The sequence below is a fragment of the Calidris pugnax genome, unplaced genomic scaffold, assembly GCF_001431845.1.
Source record: "Calidris pugnax isolate Ruff unplaced genomic scaffold, ASM143184v1 scaffold56, whole genome shotgun sequence".
Classification (NCBI taxonomy): Eukaryota; Metazoa; Chordata; class Aves; order Charadriiformes; family Scolopacidae; genus Calidris; species Calidris pugnax.
This window is the reverse complement of record NW_015090839.1, coordinates 15,858,457-15,877,745: the sequence shown is the minus strand read 5'-3', so window position 1 is coordinate 15,877,745 and position 19,289 is coordinate 15,858,457. Positions and strand designations below refer to the sequence as shown.

General features: G+C 40.3%; 1 protein-coding gene across 1 annotated transcript in view; it reads right to left on the bottom strand.

Moving 5' to 3' along the window:
- Positions 1-16,174, bottom strand: part of RAD51B (RAD51 paralog B) — a 392,703-nt gene extending 376,529 nt beyond the window's left edge. Inside the window, exons 1-6 of the mRNA XM_014942065.1 lie at positions 15,298-16,174; positions 13,456-13,549; positions 12,536-12,649; positions 9,761-9,877; positions 2,875-3,011; positions 647-766 (exon numbers count right to left, since the gene is read on the bottom strand). Coding sequence (XP_014797551.1) covers positions 647-766; positions 2,875-3,011; positions 9,761-9,877; positions 12,536-12,649; positions 13,456-13,549; positions 15,298-15,497 — 782 coding nt within the window. The 5' untranslated portion in view covers positions 15,498-16,174. The remainder of the gene's footprint in view (positions 1-646; positions 767-2,874; positions 3,012-9,760; positions 9,878-12,535; positions 12,650-13,455; positions 13,550-15,297) is intronic.
- Between the last annotated feature and the right edge of the window lie 3,115 nt (positions 16,175-19,289).

Below are 19,289 nucleotides of genomic sequence, written 5' to 3'. Positions count from 1 at the left end.
ATAGGCCAAACCTAATCCATTGATAATACACTACTAGATGTTCTTTGGTAAAGCTGCACTAGAAGCAACTATTCTTACAATAATTCTCCCACTAACATAAAACACACTAGATTATGTTAAATATAACTTAATTCATTTTCATTGCAAAATGTGTTCACAAATTAACTTAACAACATGACAACACAACACAGTGAACAGCAGCATTCAGGCTGATGAATGTGAAATGATTCCTCCTTCCCTGGGGCCCCAGTCTTCCTGGAAGTAAGCTGCATTTTGGAGGAGCAAACTCCTATTCCATGGAAAACCTAACTCTTATACTATGGTCTCTCCACAACCTAAGACAAGATAAAACCTGTCACGTGAAGCCCTTTAAACGCTTGCAGGGATCAGATCATATAGAAATTGTGCATTAGGAATTAAAAAACATCAAGTGGGTGTGGATTAGTCACACACTATGAAAGAAGGAGAGCAATGTCAGTCTTTCTGTAACAATTTTACTTTGTTGGAGACCATGCTGTTATCATCATGAAAAGGCCTCAAATAAATGAATTAGCCTTCATAAAACTTTGATACAAAACACTTATTGTTATAGAAAATCCAGTCAAAAATGTCTTTTTTTAAAAAAATAACCTCTGGAAAAGAATACCTCTTCAGTACACTGCCACAGGTCAGCTCTCGATACAGGTGAATGCTACGGGTCATGCAGAACAGCTTTTCGTCTGAGTCAAAATAAGTAGGGAATCTGTTTCCTGCTATCTCAATCAACCTATCAGAAAACCAGAAGGAACAACAGTGAAAAAGGAACAATGTGGGATAATAAGGTATCAAGTATTCACAAAGCAAACCACTGAATGATAAGCAGATACCAAGTAATACTAGAAATCTTTTTCAAAGGAGACGCATGTTTTAGCAGTCAGAGTGAAATCCTGGAAGTGAGAACAGTTAAGGTCTCTTCCCAGTGTCCCCAGTAGGACACTGGGGAAAGACATTCTGTGTCTGTACACAAAGAAACAGCGCATCTCCTGTAGAAGGAAATGGCAAAGTTTATACTTACTGAATGCAAAGTTCTTTGAGTTTTGTACAAGAAGTTTCACTCAATAGCCAACCATTCCCCTATTTTAGTTATTCTACCCAAATATTATTTCCATTTAAACAAATGTACTCTCCAACTCAAATCACCTTGCCTTCCACCTTTAATGTGCAATGAAATTATAAAGGGGAACTTGTGTCACCACAAAAATCTAACAAGCTGGCAACAAACAGAAATCCATTACAAGATCCAGCCGACATGGAAGCAGGACTGCTGAGAACAGAGCCCAGTTTGACTGCAAGTACTTACACAAGCAGGACGTGTATGGAAAGTTTGCCTGCCAAAGTAAGAATCTTTTCACAGATAATATCTCCTTAAAAACAAGAACAAGGTCATCTGGACGAGGGACTTCTTCACTGAAACAATTTCCATTGTGCCAGTTACCTCTTTGTAAGAAGGGCTTATAAAATCTTAAGAAAATATACTTTTTAAAACTCAGCAAACAATAAAATAAAATCAGCACTGTGTCACAAAGTGACTGAGGCTCCAGCTGCCAGGTGAACAGCCATCCGTTCAGACAGCACAGGTACAACAGGCATGGCTTGAAATAATGAAATGACTAAACAGTTTAAGTGGCTGCTTCACTGACGGAACTGACTGTGGGATTCCATGATTAAATGTTCTCCATTACCTTATTAGCAAATTCATGACCCTTCAAAACTTTGAATTACAATTGTTAAGCATACCACTGTTTATTATCGGAGCAGACTAAGGAAGCGTATCAGATAACTGGTGATAACACCAAAAGAAGTCAGGGTAAGTTGAATATTTATTTGTTGTCAAAATACTTTTATATTCAGAAACTATGCTTTGAAAAAGCCTATCGCACAGATGTAAAACTAAACAATGTACTGATGAGAGGCCAAAATTTTCAGTTAAATGAGATTTTATACATAAAAATCATTGAGGACTCTTCAGAAGTCAGTGGAATGAAGTTCCACCCTTCTGACCACAAGGCAATTTTACCTAGGTTCTTAAATAAATGATCCAAGAATTCAACTTAGATACTCATAGTTACAGTCCAAGAACTGTAACTTTTTTTACACAATGAAGATTTTGGTTTTTAATAGCAGAAAATATTTAATTGTATTTTAAGCAGCCAGATCCCACTGCCTACAGCTTGAGAAGAGTGGCATCTAGTGGATGATACCTGGGGGCACAACTTGCTGTTTATGCTTTTTATTTAGGCCCTTTTCATAAAAACATTAGAGCTATTTTAGAAAAATTGTTTTAAATCATTTTTATTTGGATTAAAAATAGATACACTAAGTTTGAATGTTAATAGACCTATTCTGAGCAAGCAATTTCATTACAATAGTCTGAATCTCATTCACTAGATATCACCAGGATAACTAGTGATAGGAAAACTAACTGTGTCAGTCCTACTGTTCACAGAAAAACCTCCATTTCCTTTGTACTCAAAATGCTGAGCCTTTACATCCTCAAAACCTTCCTGCTAACACCACAAACTAATCTGCAAAGAAAGATTTCAGGCACAGGACTGTTAAGACCATTTATAAATTAGAGAATGCACCAGCCAGCTTGTCATACCACAATTAGAACCTGCAACACCACACAAATTAGGAAGGAGAGCAAACCATTCTATTGAAATCCATCTCATCATCTATGGAATAACTGCATATATTGGATGAATGCTTAATAACTACCATAGGTATTTATTTCATAAATGCTTAATTATTGCTCAGAAAATAATTGAAGGCTCCAAGATGAAAGGTAATAAAGAAGTTGAAAGTGTGTATTTTAGAATTTTGCATTTTTCTTACCTTTCAGCACTGAATGCAGACTCTGTATCAATGTATATAACAGCTCCATCAAGTCCTCCCATGCTTACAGGTAGTGTAGCCAGAACACTCATCATAATACAAAACTGAGTTTTGCCACAACCTGGTGGGCTAGTTAGCTGGAAGAAAAAAGATTAGTAATATAAACAAGAGATGTCACATTCATATCACCCTAATTCTACCTTTAGCTAAGAGCTATCAGACAGAACTCCTCAAATTCTGCTCTTCCAGTTACCAAAGACAGCCACAAAAAGCAAGAACGCAGCCCACAAAAAGCAATTTACAGTTACTTTTGCATCTGTGCCCTGCAGTCAAACTCACCCACCGAAGAATAAACAATTCTTCAGACACAGCATTACGCTTGTCCTTTGTTCCTTTGAGATCTTTGTTACCTCGCATATTTGAGGTCCCCTACTCTCCCCTTCCTCTTACAAGATCTTCCCTAGAGCCACATCTAGTTCTCTTCCATCTCCTCCTCTCTGCTACCTCTAAAATAGAGCAGAATTAGAAGATTCACAGCTGACATCCACATGACATCAACAGCCTTTACAGCTGAAAACAAAGTCCAGAGCTAATGAGGTCACAGGTGTAAATGCTTAGGATCCATGATTACCTGGTTAACAATCAGGTCTCACCTGGAAGTCACAAGGATAATAGCTTATATTTCATAAAGACTGGATCTTCAATACAAATCACACACATATATAAGATTTTATCTGGCCCAGGGTCTACATTCTGCTACATAGCATGTGCTTTGCCATTCATGTTAACTCTCTAGTACCATATTTCACCATTTCACCACATAATGTTCCAGAGGAGCTTGCCAATGTTAAGCTTTCACCTGTGCTTACTGAAAGCCTACCGCGGTTAAGCAGCATTCAAAAAGAGCACATTCAGCTTGTGTAAAATGGTTCCAGTATGATTTTGATCCAAGGGAAAAACCGCAAGGATCAAAAGTATACACTGTTTGATGAGATCCCCAGTTTCTGAGAGTAAGATTTTCTACTAGAGATGAGAGCATGCTGTTCTTTATCCACTGCAGATTGTGCAGAGATTGCAAATGAATGCTGGGATCTGTGTTCAGATAATCATATGTTCATTACTACTACAGGGGGTCTTTAAATACAGTATCACATTTGCTGCCTCTGGGAAGGGAGATGATGACATTTTAAATACTAAGAGGGCAGAAAAACAGCAAATACAAAGTTGAAGTGACTTTAGGCACTAAAAACAGAGAGATGGGTTCACTCTGACACTAGTAGAGTGTCTAAATAATAATGTAAGATAAAAGTAAGCCTCTCCACCGACATTAGCCATACCTCCTCAAAACACCTAGTGCTACCAAAACAAAGGCTTAAATACAGAGCTGTTGTTTTAAATTAAAAAAGAAACCTTACAATGGACAAACACTCAAAATCAAACTGATTTTTGAGCGTAAACACACAATAGTTTGGTTTTAAGTGCAAACACCTTTTCACCACAAGATACTAGAGTATTGCTACAGGTTTTTTTTTAAGCAGCAGTAGCATGACTTGAAGCACAGAATCTTTGCAGGGAACCGCTGAGGGACTGCATCAGCCACAGTTACACATTAGCTACTGTTAGTGTTGGTTAATATCCCTTTAGTCACTTTCGTCTTTAAACAAGGCCTGAAAACCAAGCTGTATCAGTCAATCTACTTCAAGCTTTAATGCAAAAGAAGCATTAGATGATTTTTGGTTTAGAACCACACGCTGCATTTAGTGAGTTACAAACCAGGAATCAGTCACATTTATGCAATTATTTGTCCTCCATCCATTGTACTTAAATTACAAAATATCATACCAACAATAGCTGCCAGATTTTAATATGAACCCAAAGCAGCATATTTTTAAAATTGCAGAGGCAATACACATTCCTCAGACTGTGATAGCCAAGGAGCCTCACCAGCTGGTTCATGTTAAAAAGATGACTTGAAATGAATGAGGGGAGGGCATCAATCCAGTTGTTAAATTAAAATGTTTGGACAACTATGAAGGAGACCTCAAGAACATTTGTAGTTCCAGCCTTGCCTGGGAGGTGCATTGGAAGCAGCATTTATTTCAGTGGCTGATGCAGGAGCTAATTCAGCAGAGATGTCTGAGGAGACGAGCATCATATCAGAGACAGACAGAGAATCTTGCAGTACAACCTAGCTAATGGAGGAACACAAAATTTCTATTCCCAAAGACAACAATACTTCATCTTTTATCAGGATTCCTTCAAAAGGGAATTAAAATGGGATTTTAAATAATGTACAGTAAACAATTAAAGAACTACCACATTTTATTGTAATTACCACTGGAGTTCAAATGTTTTGAACAATACAATCTTAGTTTAAAAAAAAAAACAAAACTAAAATTCCTCTAAAATAATTTAAATCAAATGTCTGAAAAAAGTTTTAGTTTTACTCTAAATTTTCTCTGAAAAAAAAAATCAAGTCTATCCAGATAGAAATGTGAAGACTACAACAATTTTGAATTTATCTCTCCCTAATAAAACATACTTTTATTTTTCAATAAGCTATGTATTATTTTCTCTGGTACGTGTAGGGTTTGGATGAAGTCACAAGGAGCTAATTCTTCTTCAGCTACCAGGGGATTGAACTCCTCAATATTCACAAAGTCGTTACTTTAATTTTTCCTCAGAGGAGTTAGCCAAAAGCTCTGACATCTAACCACAAAATTTCAGCTACAATTTCATTTCCAACTTAAAACCTAATAGTGGTTTGGGAAAAAATGGTCTGAGACAGTGTAACACAAATCAAATCCTTCTGGCACTCAAAAGGCAAGCAGCTTTGGCTGCAGAAGATACCACCACAAGTTTTAACTCTGTGGCTCATGTACTCAAATTCCAAGTTTCCAACCACCCTTGCTGCTGGGTAAGGTAACAGGAAGACAAGGATTTAGCCCCACCAGTCTGGCGGTAAATGCTGCGCACAGCATACTTCTGAGGAGAACTTCTCTCAGAGTATCTGCCTAATAACAAAAATACCAAAGGGCAATCTGCTGCTCAGCTATACTCCAGTAAGTTGCAAAAGAGCAAATTAAAATTATTGAATTCCAAAATCACTTGAATCCAAAAAGAACACGACCTGACAGTGTTCGCAGGCTGCAGTACAGCATCAAAGCAGCAGCAGCAGACGCTTGATAGCTTTCTACTGAAATTTCATCTAGCAGTCACGCTGAAGAACATTTACGTGCTGCCAGCCTCTGAAACTACTTGAGATCTCATGACTCTTGCAAAAATGCTTTTAAAAATCTCCAGAAACAGGCTTTAAGTGAGAAACTCAGCTTCTGCGTAGTTAATTGTTCTCTGTCTTTATGTTTGCCAAGAAACCCCTAATACAGAATCACACAGAATCACAGAATCTTAGTGGTTGGAAGGGACCTCCAAGATCATCGAGTCCAACCACCAAAAAAAAAACCAAAACAAAAAAAAAACAACCAACAACAAAAAAACCAAAACACATACACACACAAAAATACATACCACTTTACACAGCTAGGACCTGAAAGGCAAATAAAAAGCAATACACTTTTTTTTTTTTAGACACCTCAAATGTCTTAAGTTATTCATCTAATTTCTGGAGTCTACTTAGTTCTCTCTACAATATTTCTGATTAAACAGTTATTATGCATGAATACTGCCAATCTGGCATGGGGGTACAACCAAGACCACGCAACCGGTGGAAGGATGTAGTGCTTGTAGTTCTGGTGTCATCCACAAGATGTCTTGTACAGACCTCAAAATCTCAGGCACTTACTGGGATCACCTATTGAAGGCAACTGCGTTACGCAGTTCCTGTATTTTTAACCAAAATACTTGGGAATAAAAAAAACCCTTAACATTCAAAAGTTTTTTTCAGAATAAAACTTAAATTTCAGCATCTTACCTGGCATAGTGCTTTCCATTTACAGTCAGATAAAAGTTTAGCTTATCACTGAATATATACTTTTCCCCCAAATACCTTTAAATACGTTGATACATATGCAGTAAAACCATTAGATGTTAGCAACAGTTTCCCAGATTTTCTTATATCTAAAGGAAATAAATGTTTTAAAGAAACATAAATAAAAAAATAAAAATTGAATATTATGATAATCAACCAAACTGAGAAGGATTGTGAAATAAATAGCTCTGGAAAACTAAGCATTTGCATTTATTTCCTGAAGAGCATTATTTTATGCTATCTCAGGAAAGTTACGTTTGTCATCCATGTTTTGATATCAACTGCTTGCAGAACTTCCTTTCAAATAATAGAAAAAATTAAAAAACCCCACAAAATGCCGAAGTCAAAGATTAGTTAAACTACAGCAAAACTCCCAACATGTCAACCACTGCTTTTCCCCCATCACCCTCTGGAGTCATCCCAAGAACGTGATAACCAGCAGCTTAAAGTCTATCAGTGCTCCAGAGCCATTCTATCTGGTCTCCAGGGAAGAACCCGTAGGACAGACTGCACTAAGAGCTGAATTATAGCTACGCTTAGGACTAAGAAAAAAGACAAACATTCACAACATTGTTATCAGCAGGCCTTGTAAATTAACTGTGTGGCTGTTCCAATCCAAAGGATCACATCTCTTTTTTTTTTTTTCCAATTAAGAAAAAAATACTCCAGGATCCCTAATGTAAACTTTCACACTCCAGCCATCTTTTACTTAAAACTGCCAAGCTACAGGACAGAGGGGGCAAAACAGACTTGGTTATCTGCATTGACCTATAGAAGGGCAACATCCTTTGTTTTGGGCACCATTCATGACCCAGTCACAGGCTCAAGGACATGTTAAAGTCAACATATCACAAGAAAAGACACATTCCTCTTCTACTTTTCTCCTCCCTGTGCAGCAGTGACTCTACATTTCAACTAAAGAAGCACAATTCAGAAGTTTAAGCAGTATGTGAATAGCCATTCTTCATCTCCACTGAGAAAATATTAGTGGACCAGATGGAAATACTGGGAAGCCAGATCCCAGCCACAAGTGAGCATCATTTCTTTTCAAACACAGACTGTGCTATTTTGCCACTTGACTGCGTGAACAGTATCCAAAAGAAAAGGGGTCAAACTACACCTAGTGCAGCCAGTGCTTTGGTGAGAACAATAGTTTTAGAAACCAAAGACTCATCTCCTCCTGAAGGTACTCATCTCCTTCGACAGCAGAAGAGTTACAACACCAGGACCCTCCATACCTCACTGCTACTTATAAGAACAGTTCTTCCTCCTTCAATGAAGCAGAATTTAGCAAGTCTTTTCTCCCAGAATTTAAAGACTAGTAGTACTAATCTTAAGTTCTTCGATTTCAATTTTTTATAGTCAATTGGTAACAAAGCTAGGACTTAATATGAAAAAATTAATTCTGACAGATCAATGTAAATTCATGGATGCATTCTTAAACAGATTTATGAAGACCTGAATGGTGTAGATTCCTATAAATCATATATATAAAGAAATACTCAGAATCTTCAAAAAGTAATATTTCCTCATCATGTAAGAGTTTATTAGAGCAGAAACTTTTATAGTCTGAACTCCATGTCTAAACACCAGTATGTTTTAAGTCACTACCAGATTTCATAAGTGATTTATATCTCAGATCGAAACCAATCTGGTTTGATTATAGAGTGTAGGAAAAAAAAAATCTATTTTCCTCATCATAAGCTTTTTCTTGACTTCTCACTTCTGCTCCTCTGCTATGGCAAGTTGCCACAGCAGACAAAGAAAACCACTTGGTAAGGATTGTTAAAGTGTTTAAGGAAAAAAAAAGGTTTCAACCTGTGTAAATTCAGAGCATGAGGCACATTATATATTTTTCCACTCATTTCAAGTGCACAGCTGAACTCAGAACTTTAAGGCAGCAAGTACAGTCACACTGCATAAAACCAAGGTCCATCTAGCTCTGGATTCTGCCTCTACCAATGGACAACAACAGATGGTTGGGGCAATAACATAAGAACAGGGCACACATATATTGATACTCCCTCCAATATATACGTTTCTTCATTTCCATTTGTAGCTCAGCAAATTCCTAAGCCAGAGATTGCATCTGTGTATTTTTATAATACTCAGTGACTCCTACAAGCATCCACACAAATCCCGTCTTTCCAGATTATAGAAACTAAGCAAGCAGTTACCACTTTCTGCGAGGCCATACAGAAATCCAGGTACTAGAAGATTAAGTTGTCCCTTGCTCTTAAAAGAAAATTCTAAGTAAAGAAGTAGCACCGCATCCAAAAGCCAGAGTGTGACAGTTACAGATAGACAGATGTGCAATTTGTAGTGTTGCAATGTATGCACATATAACGCAGACCTTAACTATAGTATTTTTAAAAAATAATATATTTCATATTTATTGCATAAATTAGTTACATTTATATATAAAAGGTCTGTAAATCATTCTCATGACTATACGCTTCACACTTTTGTCCTAATTGCTTATTGTACCTTCATAAAAACTAATGACTTGGTAAAGTCAGAGTGAGGCAGTATTAAAAGGACAGGCCCCTGATTCAGCACCATGTGCTCTGACCATGAAACCATACTGCAACCTTCCCACTGTAAAATCCAGCCAACACTTCTCCAAAATTTCCTGGGAAAATTTTCACTTTTTTAAAGGAAAATGGGGTCACCACATTTTTTAATTGCTTCATTTTCTTACTTACCTGGCATCGTGGAGGAAGAAAAAAAGCCCACCCAAAAAATGCACAGTCTCTACCAATGAAAAAAACCACACTTCTGATCCAGATTTTTTGTGTATTTTGCGTTTAAAGCACATCTGACACGATACAGTCCAACCTATCTGTGACTTTTGACTTCTAGGTGTCCAACTGTAGTAAAATATGTTAAATAAGTTACCTCTGTGAGGGATCCACAGGGTACTCCACCATGCAAGACTTCATCCAAACCATGCAGCGTGGTGGATAAAAAGGCTGAAGAGGGATTGACAGATTTCCTCAGTTTCATTTCATAAGCCTACAAAAGGAGGAGAAAAAACAAAACACACGAATCAGAAAACACCTTTTTACTGGTTAATGGAAATAACAAACTTCTTGCATTTGCTTTCATCAATCTGGAATGACATAAAACATGCCGATGAGCAAAGTATTCTTATCTTCAGCTATAGTCCTTTCTTAGCTCATCACCCTTCCTCGCATTTGTATCCCATGTGTAGCTCACAGAGTAAATTTAAAAGTTTGTTCTACCTCCCTCACCACAGTATTTAATGATAATAAGCCTTAAATAGTGTTTTGAAGGTTTTCTCTGCTCCTATTCAGCATGGCTTGCTTTCAACCCGTAAAAATCCAACTTTTAAATAAGGAAACACTCTATGTATGGTTAGTGACCAATGCAGAACACTCAGATGAAACATAAACCCAAGAACTCCCTGGCCGACGTTCATTACCAATTTGAAATTACCTGGTTTCAAGGAAAGGCTTGATAAAGATTCCCAAGTCTTTGAACAAGCCTGGGCTGACCCTGCAGCCATTTATAATTTTCCACTTTTGTGAAGAAGACTAGTCGAGAAGACAGGACAGATACAGAACTGAAAACAGTTGAAATCCTAGCTCCTCCACTGACTAGAGGAACTGCCCCATGATCAGAATTCTAGTTTGTAAGAAGTATTTTCATTTGGGGAATCAATTTAAACCAGACAAAGAAGAAACAGCAAATACAAATGCTGATCAGGAAACCGTAATGGGTCTTGCTCGCACCTTGTGGACACCTGCTAAAACTGCCACGTGCCTCAACCACTGAACATTCTGAACATCAGAAGTTTGATTTTAAAAGTAACAGTCCAAGATCTAATGGTTGTTGCTCTAGTTAAGAATTCCCAGAAGATTCAGACTCCTGGCCCAACAATAGAGATTCTCAAAGCCCTGTCACAGCATATCACTATAACCTGCCATAATTGACCACTCCAGAAAAATCTGATTTTCTCAATGCCTGAGAGAAATACAGCCATCAGATTTATCCCAGCCTTAAGACAGTCTGGTGGGAGTATGGTGTACTATGGAAGCACATGTTGAACTTCGTAACTGAATTGTTCAATCAGAGTTCAAGAGAATGAATCTTTTCCAATGGTAACCTATGTTAGTTTCTCAAGATTTTCTTACTGCTTCCCATTTCAGGGATTTATTTTTTAATTTACCTTCCAGACACTGGATCTTGTTCAGCTACACTCTAGAGACCTCTAACATAATTATCTTTTTCTACTCAGTGTATAATGTGATCCAGTTACCCCTTAACTAACTTCCTCTCTGATTAGCTCAGTAGGCTTCACTCTGTACTTCATACTGCAAGGCAGGTTTTCCAGAAATTGAAAGAGTTTTACTGTGTATCTTGGCATGCTCTTAAGTTTTGCTGCCAGTGTTTCCAGTGCCGTATCTGGACAATATTTTCCCCTTATTTATAACTCCTACTATCTAATTTTTTAAATTTTCTATTTACTCAAAGATATTGTCAAACTTTCTTGCTACATCAGTTGTGACATTTTATCAGTCACTCTGACCTCAAGTCCATTTGAAATCTTGTGTTTGCAAAGATTCAATCAACCCTTAAAAGTAGCCAACATCATCTGCTTGTGGAACTACAGCTCTGTATCTCACTCATTTACATATTTGGTCATCTGGCTCTGTATTAACAGTCCTTGACAACTGCTGTCTGACAATCTTCACTATCTGCCAAGCTTCTTGGCAAAGACTTATTTTATTCCAGAAATTTGATTGAATAGTGATGTGTGGGTGACAGGCAAAAGTAAATTCTAGAACCCTACTTAAAATGTCCATCTATATTCAATTTATTGATGGTTATTAACAGTTGTTGATGGAAAACTAGGAATTAGCTAGCTTTTAATCCATTCGCATAAGCCATATTAACTCTGCATATCATTAACTTTAACACAGTAGGTTTGTGAACTTAAAGTTTCACAGAGTTACTGCTACACTTACTATGCCAATTACACATAATAAACTTTGACATGGCTTCTTTTTTTCAGGAAAAAAATCAGGCTGAATTGACAGAGGTCAGAACTGTCCATGTCCTCTTTGTTCTAAACAAGACACCACTTTTGACATCTTTTCACCTGAATTCAAAAAAAGAAAACAGAATCCAGCCACTGCATTGCAGTTAACATCTGTTTCCTTCTTGCACTCTCCCCAGATAGGTTACCTGTAGCCTAAACCACACTATAGCTCATTTACATGGATGGAAAGAATCCTCAAGAAGTTATTTTCAGGATCACTTCATTCTTTGCACCAATTTTATGTCTAAAACCAATTTATACTTAAATTCTTATTCTTTGCTTGTACTAAACAACACTTTATTTTTTTTTCTTTTTAGTTGCAGGGTCAAAACTAGAAGCAATTTTTATGTGCTAGATTGCAAGACAAAATGCCGTATTTATTGCACTGAGAGCTGATTTTGCAGATCTGAACAATCTCTATAATGCCTAACAAAAGTCACTGCATCAAACTAAAGTGCCTCAGAGATCTAAATTTAAAAATAAAAGTATTATTTAATTGTGCAATTAACTGAGACATCACAAAGCTCCCAGGTAAGAACATGAGTGACATCGTTTAGCTTTTCCCCCAGACATTGTACGGGAAACAGAATGAACACAAGCGTACTTACTGTCTGCATTTTGGGAGCACAAGCCCGGCTGACTTTACAAAGAAGCTTCTGTACATCATAGTAGCTCTGCCCCGTCACTTTCATTAGCTCCAAGAAGGAAAGACATAAAAAGTCCTGAAAAATGACAGAACAGTTCAGAGAGCTCAAGCTAGAAATCAAGACTGTGGACTAAACTGACGGAATTTATACACAACTAATAGAGATTCCACAGGTTTACCAACTGTGCCACACTATGATGCTATACCTCTCCTACCTTGCTCTGATATCAGTATACTAAAGAAAATTTTACTCATATTTTAAAGGACATGGAGTCAAAGGATCAACTCTTCAAGAACCGTGTAATGGAATTGCAACAAGGTAACACCTTTTGGCCCACAAAAGTCTCTACCTACCTAAAAAACATTCAAATTACATCATGTCTTTTAGATTGCAGTCCTAGGGCTAGCGCCTGTATTTATCATGCATGCTGCTGAAATACACAGGGCCTCTGAGTTCTCTTTAGGTGAGCATTCATAAGAACAACTTCGGAACGTACTTCTCAACCAACCCATAACTGACAGCACAGCCTCACAGCACGTTCACACACTAGGTTATGGAGTATAAATGTGCTTTTGTGAAATGATTGTCTTACTCCATTTAGTAGCTGGCCACCCCTGCTAAAATAAAGCATCTTAAGGTTCTTTAGAAGGGAAGGTAGTAAGTACAGACAAATTTAAATGTTTTAGGTAGGTATCAAGCCTTTTAAAGCTAGATATTTTTTTTCAGAAGGCAGCAGGCCAAACAGAGCCTGAAATCCCCTCTACTTTATAGAAAGTAAAGCTCCCTATAAATTAAACTACAAAAAAGTACGCAGTAAATGCATTAAAACACACACACAAAAAAACAACCCACCCCACACACACATAAAACAGCACTTTCACCTGGCAGGTAGTGATCTGATGGCGACTCAGCCTTTCACACAGCTCCTGAGACAACCTTGCTCTTCTCAATTTCTTAGCAGCCATGATCCCCAGGCTATAAGGCAAACAAAAAAAAAAATTTTGAAAGATGCTTGGAACATGATTATGCAGACAATTACACTCACTCCTTGCTAAAGAAGAGGAAAGTGTGTGTATATATATAATTTAATGTGACATAGACTTCCCATGTAAGTCTATGTCACATTAAATTACACTACCACTCTAAAAGCAGTTATGTAAAATTATATCTCCTCATATTTGACTGTATATGAGATACTGCCAGTAAGAAGAGAAGAGTCAGCAATGCTTATAGGACAGAGGTTTCTGGGACATAAGAAAGCTGAAAATTACTCAGTGGTGAACTGAACAAGAATTCCTCACGCTCTACTGCACTTAGAAATAAATACTTATCATTGGATGCCTAAACGCAAACAGTAATCACAGTAAGTATATAGCACCAGAACATACTGTACATAAGTATATAGATCCTAGAATGCGACACTCCATTCTGGTGACCCAGGATCCATGACAGATGTTGGAAGTGTAGGAAGGCCCCAGGAAGACTGCAGGGCTGGAGACACCATTTAGCATGCAGGACTCAAGATGGTCAAACCAGTCAAACCCATCTCGTTATGTTCTTTGTAACAATTTATGAAACAAACACAGTTAGTAAAGAGCTCTTCAATTTAGCCAACAGTGTGAAAGAAACCAGAGGCCAAAACTAAGCACATGAAAACTACAATGTAAATATTTATTTTGTTCTAAAAGCAAACAAAAATACCACTGGACCAAAGCCACAACAATTGTGGTGTATTCAGTCACTTAAGCAAATTGTATTTACTGAGACTCCTGCTTGAAGAGTATCTGATTATTTCAGATGGGCCTTAAGAATATTTTACGTGGCAGGGAAAACTATCCTACCACTATAAATCCTTCTCCCCTTAGCCCCCAGCTATTTGCATTTAACCCCCCCCCCTTCTCTTTTCTTATTGTTCCATTCTACTGACCAAAGCTCCAGCAGACAGTGTTCAGCTCGGTACAGCCTAAAGCACACCTGTTCTCCTGATCTACACCTTTGTTCAAGCCCATAGCTATTTCACACATATTATTGGGCAATACTCCCACTATTTACTTAGCCAGAAGTTTAGGCAAAATAACAATGGCTTTAAATAAGGTGAAATTTCTACAACTTCCGCGTCTGCACAAAGCGGAAACTTTACTGACCCCTCTCCAAAACCCTCTTTAAGGCAGGAGGGGGCAAATGAACCGTGTGAGGAGCTCGGTGCCCTCCCAAGCCGCCAGCCCCACCGAGCACCGGCTCTCACACAACCGGCACGCTCCGCCCCCGCGCGCAACCGAGGCCTCCGGTGAGTGAGGTCCTGCCTGGAGCGACCCGGGGACACGGGAGGGGAGGGGCGGGGTGTGTGTGTGCGCGCGCGTGTGTGCGCGTGTGTGCGTGTGCCACAAGGACACCCGTGAGGGGAGAACCACAATGGTGCGGTGGCACGGACCCACACCGGGTGCCGGCGGTGCTGCGGGAGGACCCGGGATGCCTGGAATGAGAAAATGAACTTACGGCCCCGGCACCTGAGGGGGCAGCGGGGGCTGCGCGGCGGCGCCCAGGTGACTCAAGCGCCCGCCCGCCCGCCCGCCCCATCGCTCCGACACCCGCCGCTGCGCCCGCAGCCGGAGCCCTAGCCCAGGAACCCACACCCTTCTTCCGCCACAAGCCAGCCTCGCTGCTGCGGGGATCTACCGAACCCGCCCGCCCGGGGAGGAGGGAGGCGAACGATCCCCGCGCACCTGAGAATTTTTTCAAAGCTTCCCCGCGTCGGGCCCGACGGGGCGGGACCGGCGGGCAAGGTCTGCGCCCGTGATTGGCTCCGCTGCCACCAATTCCCTGCGCCCATGAAGGTCGGTGGCGCGCAGGGCGTGCCGGGAGCGGTGGTTCCCGGGGGCGGCTGGGAAGGCGGGAGCCGTCCGGTGATGGCGGCTGGGGTCATCCCCGGGGCTGCTCCCCAGTGAGGGCCCTGCGGCCACTTATGACCCCAGTGTGCCCCCCGGGTAGCGCCCTTCCAGCTTTAGGAGCAAGGAGGGGACGAGGGGTTATTTATCCCTGCTCGTGAACGTGAGCGCTGCCCTGGAGTCGGGGGCCGCGGGGCCAGGCTGTGGAGGGGGAGAGTGTCTGTGAGCTCCAGGAGGGAAACCTCACTGCGGGCGGCCTCGGGGTTTGCCTTTCGCAGAGCTTCCATGCTTTTCCCTAAGAATTGTTACTGCCCTTTGTGCATAAAGCATCCACAGAACTTGGAAGTCCTTCAGCATTCAGGGTTCTAAGCATCCCTTTGTTGAATACTTGGAATGCTTCCTCTAGTCTTCAGATTGAGGGCTTACAAATATCTTGTCTGCTGCCAGCTCTGGGAGAAATGCTTTCTGACTGGAGAAGCTATTACCCTGTAATGTGAATGTAACGGAGAATCAGTCATCGAATATAGAATCATAGAATCATTTAGGTTGGAAAAGACCCCTGGGATCATCGAATCCAACAATCTACCCTACTCTACAAAGTTCTCTACACCATATTCCCCAACACCACATCTAAACTCCTAAGACTCATAGACTCATAAACTCATAGACTCTTAAACTCATCCAAGGATGGTGACTCAACCACCTCCCTGGGCAGCCTGTTCCAATGACTGACTACTCTTCTACGAAAAACTCTTTCCTAATGTTCATTTTAAACCTACCCTGTTGTAGCTTGAATCCATTCCCTCTTATTCTATCACTAATTACCAGGGAGAAGAGACCAGCACCAACCTCTCTATAATGTCCTTTCAAGTAGTTATAGAGAGTGATGAGGTCGCCCCTCGGTCTCCTCTTCCTCAAACTAAACAGTCCCAGCTCCTTCAATCGCTCTTCATACGATTTGTTCTCCAGGCCCTTCACCAGCTTTGTTGCCCTCCTCTGCACTTGCTTGATGTGACTTCACAAATATCTGTAGGGTGAGTCTTCCAACTCACTCTAGCTTATACGAGAAAGTACTGAAGTTAATATTTTATATATGTTGTCTGCATAATCTTTTCAGTTCTAGAAATTCACCTAACTGAAGGAAAAATGTCCCAATGTTACCTGGGACATTTACTGAAGGCCTGTGCATGGGAACTGCATGGCTGGGTTTTTTTCTGTGCTGAAAAAGAAATAGTACAGTGGATCCTTCAGCCAAACCAGCAAACAGGAGAAACATTGCAAGAAGCTGACTGTCATGAAATGCCCATAGTATCAAAAAGGGTCAGTGGAATTAGTGTTTCATTCATACCCTGAGGGGAGCTCTCATGCCCAGAAAAGTGCAGAGGATTGAGGAAGCTGGACAGGGAGTAAGCAGCCCATATGAAAGCAACTCCGAGCTTTAGTGAACAGTCAGCTGAGCAGGGAGAGAAGAAATGAAATGGAGGAAGAGCTCCTCCTAGTGTAGTTTGCCTTTAAAAGTTGACTGGAGAATTCAGTTTAAGTCACAATTGAGAAAAGCTGTCTGAGTGAGGGGAAAGGATGTCTATTGCTGCAGTTTAGTTTCAGTGGGAACAGGAGGGCATGATCGTAGTATAACTGTCACAGAGTGGAACAGGCAAATAGTTATGCATCTTCTTTGTGTAACTGCAGTTTAGTTTCAGTGGGAACAGGAGGGCACTGTCACAGAGTGGAACAGGCAAATACTTATGCATCTTCTTTGTGTAACTGAGAAAGTTAGTATTATCTATCTAGAGGATAACCAGAGAAGTGTTCACATACGCCTAGTCGCCATCAAATTCTCGAGCAGCGACACAGCAGGCAGCTCCACAGCTTCCATATGTTTGACTAGGAGAGTAGTCACTAGGGATTCGGGACACTCTGCAGCCAGCTCTGCTCTGTGACCTCGGTCAAGTCCCTTAAATGACAGGGTATCTGTTTTTCTTCTCAGTTTTGGTTTTACCTATTTAGACTGTAAACAGAGTAAGTAGCGCTGGCCCAATAGACTTATGCGTCTGGTGTGACACAGCAGAGAGCTGCTGTACTGCTGTACTCTTAAGCCTTTAGCTGCCCCTGGAACTCATAATGAGAAGGGATTAATAAAGCTGAGATGATTACTTTGTAAGAGCTGAGCTTCACCACATTAATTTAAGAAGGTCCTTTAAACTAGTAGCACTGGAGCAAGACTTGCAGAAAGGCAAAGCGTAACAGCAACAACAAATGAAATCTCATAGAAGCAGAGTGCTCCAACATCAAACACACCAATTACAATAGAAAAGGGAATGGTGATTAGCTTGCTAAGGGGCAAGCCAAAAGGGCCAGAGTCTGATTTGAAGGGCACAGGATGAAATACTTCTCAGTTCTTTTCTTATCCAAGTAAATACTCGGGAGTTAAGTAATTCTGCAAGCCTCCAGAACTGAAAAGCTAATGGCACAGAAAAGTTTCTGCCTCAAACCCAAGACAGCCTTTTGTGAGCATCTTCAGGTAACAGTTTCACAGTCTGGAACATTTCAGATAATTCACTTACTTACTAAGATAGCAGCAGCAGCTCACTGATACTTACTACAGTCCTCGGGTTTATTACTGTTTTCCAGCTATCAATTCTTGCCTTAAAATTAGCAGTGTTCACCTGCCCCTGTGAAAGTGTCTCCCCAAAAGAGTTCACTCCGTAAGAATACAGCAACAACTCTGACTCACAAGAGTAATCCAGATATTCAGTGCAATTCCCCCACCCTCTGCTTGCTGACTAGCATCTAATTAGTCTAATATATTCTTATTCCTTGGGGTTATCTACTTGATACTTACCACATGCTTTAAAAAAAACCCCACCCGTGTGCTCCTGAGACTGGAAAGCGATTATAGGCCGTGCTTTCCTGGGATTAAGGTCCCAAGATGTTGCTCAATAACACTAAAGAAAGGAACCTCCAATGAAGTATTCTCTGGGTTGCTCTCTCCCCAAAGGAGATGGAGATTTACTTTCAACCCCTTGAGGTTCCCCCCATCTCAAAAAAAGGGGACTTAAAGGATCTCACAAGGAGGCCTGCACCCTGGTTAAAAAATGCTTTATTTTCCATGCCGTACATACCAGCACAGCTTTAGGAAAGCCACTTCACTTGAGACACTCCTAGCTGCATCTGCTCCAGGGCCAGGGCAGAGGGAAAGGAAGCCATCTCTGTGTTGTTTCTACAAGCTGCTCAGCACAACCTCGCTGTTATGGTTGGCTATAATAAACTGAGGAAGAACAACAGACCTCTAAAAAAATAGCCCATCTTCCCATTTGAGTGATTCTCCCCATCCCTTGGTCCTCTGAACAGTCTGTGGGTGAGATAAATGCTTCTCCCCAGGCAATTAACCTTTTTCTTCTGCTCAGGAAGGATTAAATCCAATTATAATGAATCCTCCTCAGGTATTAGTGAGGACCTGTCTGACCACACACATTTACACCCAGGAAAAAGCAGCTTTTCTCTCAGGACAGGCAGAAGTCATTTCTCTGTTTTCTACCTCTTCACACATGCTTCTGGGGATTCAGAATTATCCATCACCCCCAAAAGCATTTCAGAAATACTCAGCAGCAATGTAGAGTTTTTGAAAGAGAGCATCTGTACCTCCTACCCTTTTTACAGAACAGCAGACTAGCCACCTTCGCTGCTATTGCGGGCAGAAGGACAGACCCACCTGCACATCACAGCTTTGAAAAATTCAGCTGCATTTGCTTTCTGACCAAATTACAGCAAACAAAATGAGAGACCTCAGGGATTATTCCACTTTTAGCCTGTACTCATCTAAGCAGATT